Source organism: Loa loa, assembly GCF_000183805.2.
Source record: "Loa loa unplaced genomic scaffold supercont3.105, whole genome shotgun sequence".
NCBI lineage: Eukaryota > Metazoa > Nematoda > Chromadorea > Rhabditida > Onchocercidae > Loa > Loa loa.
Window position 1 is genome coordinate 117,328 of NW_018108285.1, and position 5,987 is coordinate 123,314.

Below are 5,987 nucleotides of genomic sequence, written 5' to 3' on the forward strand. Positions count from 1 at the left end.
CAAAGAAAGTAGTGGTCATATACATATTCCTTTTAAAACATTATTTTTGTTCCGAAAAAATCAAACTTAAAAACATATTTTGCTAAACTTTATTGTCAGACTTAAAAAACGAAACTATTGAATGCGAAAAAAGTGAACTGACTCGAATTCGTTCACTCGGGAAAGGGGCAAAACGAAGTCCCGACGATGGCCCACCCACCAAGCATACATTCCGTATGACCATTTCACTTCATTCTACTGTTTCGAGAAACATTTGCTGATGAAAGGAGCTGTCAAGAATGCGTGAAACACGAGTGAAAGCATCGATTTTGAATAATGAAGAATGGTCGGATGGGATTGAGGAATCGGGTAAGTGTGGAAGTGGAATAACATTGTTACATGAGAGAGTTACAGGGAAAATAAAGGACAAATGAGAAGATGATAGGAGTAGTAGCAGAAGCAGCAGCAGTCTCAGTCTCTGATAACGATCATCCGGAAGGTTAGAAATGATCGGAGAGGTTGCAAAATGTTCGCCCCTTCAGGCCACACTTTCTCCGCTATTTATATCGTTGCTTTTTAATGGCTCCCTCTCTACCCACGTCCCATCGAACACCTATGGTCAGTTCTTCACTTCATCCTTTCTTATTTCATTTTCATTCCTTTTCAAATTTACCGCCTGCATTCTGACAAGTTACAGTAATTGGACTGCAACTACTGCTTTCCGTGGTGCGGTTTATAGCGTCACAAAAATTCGTTCCGTTTTATCTTTAGTTTGCTGGAGTTGGCATTGATGTGATGGTGATGGTGCTGGCGGTGGTGGTGGTGACAGTGGTGGTGGTGGCGATGGTGGTGGTGGTGCGCTAATGGTTTCATGGGTTGATGGTGTGTGACGTGGGATACTACGCATGTAGATGGACATTTCAACTAACGAAGATCCGTTTTCCAAACCCAATTACATGGATAGTTCGTGGACTTGATTCTTCCATGCTTATTGTTGGGTCATTCGACGGAATCTATAGCTGGTTGAGCTATGAAGTTTATACCAGCCGACTCAAATTCTTGGGAAGTATCTGTACGCTTATCTAGGTTTCGTCCTCCTACTCATTGGTTCTCACACTCTGATGTGGGATTCAAGCAAAGGAAGGAAAGGTATACTGGATACGAAGGTAATTGATACCTGGGAAGAGTTGTTTAAAAAGTTTTTTCGCGTTGTAAATGGATTCGATGCATTATTAAATATTGCTTTGCAACTTGTACCTGTTCAGTGATGGTTGAACTGCGTCGTTCAATGGGAGGACGCGGCAAGAAAACCTCACCACCATTCCTCTCCCATGAATTTATTATTCAAAATCATGGCGATATCATGTCGTGCTTGTTGATGATCGTTGTTGTTGGGCTTCTTTTCCAGGTAATTCCTTTCCGAAACATCAGTAAAACAGTTGATAAATATTCGTTAAGTAACTGTGAGCTACATAACTAGTTGCATTGTTAGATAAAGTTTTCCTATCAAACTACGTGAAGAAATAGTTCTATAACTAACGTATCAAGTCAGTAGTTCCCAGACAAATCTATAATTTTATAGGGCACATCGGCATTCGCAAGCATTTTCATTGTTCCGCAGTACAATGATACATTTTCGCTAACCCTGGATTCCGGTATGTCGTGTTCTAAGCAAAACAGTAGAAAAATTGGTTACTTATGATGATTTGATTTTCTGTTCAGTAGTATGCCGCAACTGCTAATTGCTGCTTGTTAGCTATCGTGCGTTAAATATGTAATTGATTCTGGGAAGCGGTACTGGCTTTTTTTTTCAAACTAGAGTCCAGCCGATGCCTGCTACCCATGCAGATTTAGTCCCTTTGAATGCTTTTATCATCGTTGCGAATGTATTTAAGAAATTGTTAAGGATACCCATTTTATCTTCATGTGCAGAAGCCGTCATTTACTTTTTAGACATCGGTGAAAGCTGTATAAGTATATACTTACTGTTTTTAACTGTTTTTAAATGTATTCATTATACAGGACTATCTTTTTTCTTGTAGAACCGCAAGCTTATTATCGGACTGGTTTGAAAGATGTAGCAGCTGTTGCTTTTTATGCTGTTGGATGGATTACTATTCACGCTATTTTGCAAGAGTATGTGTTGGACAAATTGCAGCGGAAACTTCATTTGAGTAAAACAAAGATGAGTAAATTTGCTGAATCGGGGCAACTATTCGTTTTTACTCTGTATTCCGTTGTGCATAGTGGTAAGTTACTTTTTCTGGATGTTTGCTATTTCTCTTGGAATAACGGCCTTAATATTTTGTGGAATCGTGACTTTAATATTTTCACTCTTAAATGAAAATACAATCTTTGGAAGAGATTTTAGGTTACCGTTTTTGTGTTCCATCGAGCATACATTTCACCTTAATTATGCTTTTGTGTGACGGAATTTACAGGCTACATAATGCATGATCTACGAATGCATCTTGACCTTACCAAATTGTGGATTGGATATCCTGAAGTCCATCGTCATATGACACTTCATCTGAAACTTTTTTTTATTTTCCAAGTATGATTATTTTGCACATTAGTTTTATGGCTTTGTAAATGACATCCACTTGCTTGCAGTTTTTCTAAATCTATTCTGTTTTATCTAATTTTTGACATTTGGATTTTGAATATGCTCAAGATATATTACAGATTGCTTACTGGTTGCATCAGTTCCCTGAATTCTATTTCCAAAAGGTGCGTAAAGATGAAATACAGCCGCGAACATTGTACTCAATTATTTTTCTTTTCTTCACCATTGCAGCATATTCTTTGAAGTAAACGTTTTACATATTTTTCAACCATGTTTTTCCTTTTTGTCCTCGTTAAATCTTGTAAAGCAATTGAATTTCCATTCAAGTACACCGTGTTTTTGGCTTGACAAAAATTATAGATTTTAATGAGAACTGGTTGAATTGATAGGATGGCTATTCTATAAACTAGATATTTCAGTATTTACTCATAATTATAGCTCTTTTCTGGGAGGGATTGCGCCATTCCCTTATTTTTTCAGGTTTAAACCAACCCAAGTTTGTCTCTACAATTTTGTTCTAAGCTATCTTACATATTACTCAGCTCGATTTCAAACCCTTCCTACGATTTTGAGGAGAAAAGGCGAAGTGACAGTTAAATAAAAAGATAATTGTGTATTCTTTGTTACAATGAAATTAAGTTAGAGGTGTCGGTATCGGTTTTCGTTATCAGTAATTTTCTTTACAGCTTCAATCGACTTGCTCTTGCCCTCCTTTTTCTGGAGTATATTTCACAGAATGTTTTTCATCTTACACGTCTATTTCACTTTGCTGAAAAATGGAACATTGCGAAGACTGGGTTCGTTTAATTTTTCTTGTCATAGAAGTATGTTTAAAGTAGTTATTATGTAATTATTACTCTTCTTGGCACTGTTTCGTTTAAAAGAATAATGTAGTTGAAATGACATTCCTAGTTGCTTCATGTTGTTTTTTTTTCTTTTTATATCAACAGGCGACAGGAATAAGTAGTGTTCTGTAGTATGTAAATCTGTATTTTGATTACATTAATATATTCATACCAACAGAAATTTAGTTTCAAAATTTGGAATATTGTATTTGTGCTAGTACGATTGGCAAGTGCAGTATTAGCTGTACTTACATTATGGTATGGGCTTCGTTCCAATGAAACTCCTTATGTGGATCCAGTGAACGGAAATTTCAACACTGCGTTCATCCGGTAAGTTCTTTTACTGGAGAACTCAAAATGGTCTTTTTAATTTCAGTCGACAACTTCGCATGTTAATTTTTCTGTATATTTCTGTGCACTGAGCAGTTAGCACTTGCAAATAACCTTTAAGTTAGTAGAAATATTATTGTTACAGATTGAATAGTTTATTGTGCGTCCTGGCGTTACAGTTATATATGCTCTGGAACTTTGTTTTATTCCAAGTACGTCGTTACCGAGAGAAACATAGCAAGATTAAGATGGACAAGCAACCTAGAATCCAACAGAAGAGAAGGAAACATGTAAACGACGATGTTAGTCTTATTCATCTAAATATGTTACCACAAAATTTGGTGTCTATGTCTTATTGTGAGAAACAAGCAGCAAAAAAAATCTGCAGTTGAACTAATACGCGAGTATATTTATTCTAGAATTTCTAAGCAACCTGGGATGATACTGATATAAAATGAATGGTGTGACTTGTTTGGAATTTTGATCTTATCCAGTGACTGCGAGTGTATGCAGGAATATCCTGATGGCGGGTCAAAATGCTAACCGTCGAATCACTGCTCTAATTATTTGAATAGTTTAGACAATCCCTCTGAATGTCTGGGTAGATCTGTCAAAAAGCTAGAATCACTATTTGACGGACGTTGACGGATAATTAAGTAACATTACTGTTCTACGTTTTATTTACTAATAAAAATGTTACGAATAATACATTAGTTAAGATTGCAGGTACGCGATCTGCCAGAAGCTGACCAACATTCCCGTAAGAAGTCCAATTAAACTGTTCGGAGATGACCAGGTCATTAAGCAGAACAACAGCAGGAGTATGTGTTTTACTGAATCGAACGGAAGTTCTTGGCACAATTACTCCATATAATGATACATTTCTCTGAATTGAGGAAGCGTTTTTGTCCCCAAATAATTTTAGTTGTGCTTGAAAGCATAACAACCTCCTTATCTATACACTAGGTTATGATTAGTACTTTTTCGAATATTTTTTCATTCCTTTAATTGTTCTTTGGACGAAACTTTTAGGTTAGGGAAAAACGGGTGAAAGAATATGAGGTCCAGATATAGCAGCTGGCTCAATCACCTCAACCATATTCTTTGTTGTATCTTTCTGCTAATTGTTATTTCTTGATTCTTTTTTTCCTCTACTTTAACTTCTTACATCATCCCTATTTAAATCTGTCAACGATATTATGAAAATGATGCTTATGAATTTGCCTAATTTCTGAGCCTTTTGGAACTTCCATACTTCTTCAGGATTTGAGATCCTACTGTGTCCAAATATATTTTAACAGTTGCAAGCGTATTTCAGGTAACACAGAATATGAATGCATTATATTAAAATTATCTTTCAAATTGTAATATATTGCATCACCTGTTTCAAGTTGTGATTCATTGCTAGTTATTGGATTTCTTTTTCTTATCGTTAATTCATACTTTCCTCCGTCCACGTTGTTGTGATTTGAACCTTTGCTTGTCTTACGTTTTATTTTTAGCATGTCTTCATCTTTCGGTTACTTGATTGGTCATTTTGTTTTAATTTATAAATTTGTACGGATGCTGTCAGTCAGTCTGTTGTGTTGTAGTAAATTATTGATAAACTTTGTTATGCGAACAGAATACTGTAGAAACTAAATGGTGAGACGAGCTGAATAGAATGATGGTAGTGGCTGAGTTGATTCGCACAAACTTACGATAATCCCTACATACAAGGTTCTTTTAGTGAGTCGTTTATTAGCAAAACCGCTGTCGGTCAATCTGCAATAGATTTTTAATACTTTATTCTCCCTTAAACTTAAGTCGGAAATACATCCTGAAACTGTCTCAAACTTTAAGTGTGTGGAGGGTGTGTTCCCTGTACACATGACAAATTGGCAAATATTTACACATGAGGACACTTATAGACATTATCGAAATCACAAATCCGAGTCTGTTCTAACTTTCGATAATGTAAAATCTTCGAAAATATTCAATGATGCTCGAGGTTCAATGTCGAGAACTAACCCATCTTAAGAGGTTAATAATACCAATAAGCAGTCCTTAAATGTTATACCTATTTGCGGATACAATACCTCACATTTTGGAATTAGCAAACCATATAAACGTTTTATATGATACCCTGCTAGTTTGGCTTTCAATCTTGAGCATCGTTTTTAATCATATCCCGTTGAAACAGGTAAGATTTTAGTTTGTAAAATTTTTGTAATGTTTAAAGGAAATGCGGGAGTTCACATCAGTTTGTTTTTGTTTTTTNTTTTTTT

At 35.8% G+C, this 5,987-nt stretch overlaps 2 protein-coding genes across 2 annotated transcripts; one reads left to right on the forward strand and one right to left on the reverse strand.

The window, feature by feature from the left end:
* Nucleotides 1-712: 712 nt before the first annotated feature.
* Nucleotides 713-898, reverse strand: LOAG_11899 (hypothetical protein; the record flags this gene model as incomplete). The annotated part of the gene is made up of 1 exon (XM_003147416.1): nucleotides 713-898. The coding sequence occupies one exon, from the start codon at nucleotides 896-898 to the stop codon at nucleotides 713-715; it is 186 nt and encodes a 61-aa protein (XP_003147464.1).
* A 348-nt stretch (nucleotides 899-1,246) lies between these two features.
* LOAG_11900 (translocating chain-associating membrane protein) lies at nucleotides 1,247-5,340 on the forward strand (the record flags this gene model as incomplete). Its single annotated transcript, XM_020448437.1, has 9 exons — nucleotides 1,247-1,387; nucleotides 1,562-1,634; nucleotides 2,022-2,228; nucleotides 2,421-2,533; nucleotides 2,665-2,789; nucleotides 3,232-3,342; nucleotides 3,577-3,720; nucleotides 3,866-4,022; nucleotides 4,447-5,340. 9 exons carry the CDS (start codon nucleotides 1,247-1,249, stop codon nucleotides 4,495-4,497), a joined length of 1,122 nt encoding a protein of 373 aa, XP_020301419.1. The 3' UTR covers nucleotides 4,498-5,340.
* Nucleotides 5,341-5,987: the final 647 nt, after the last annotated feature.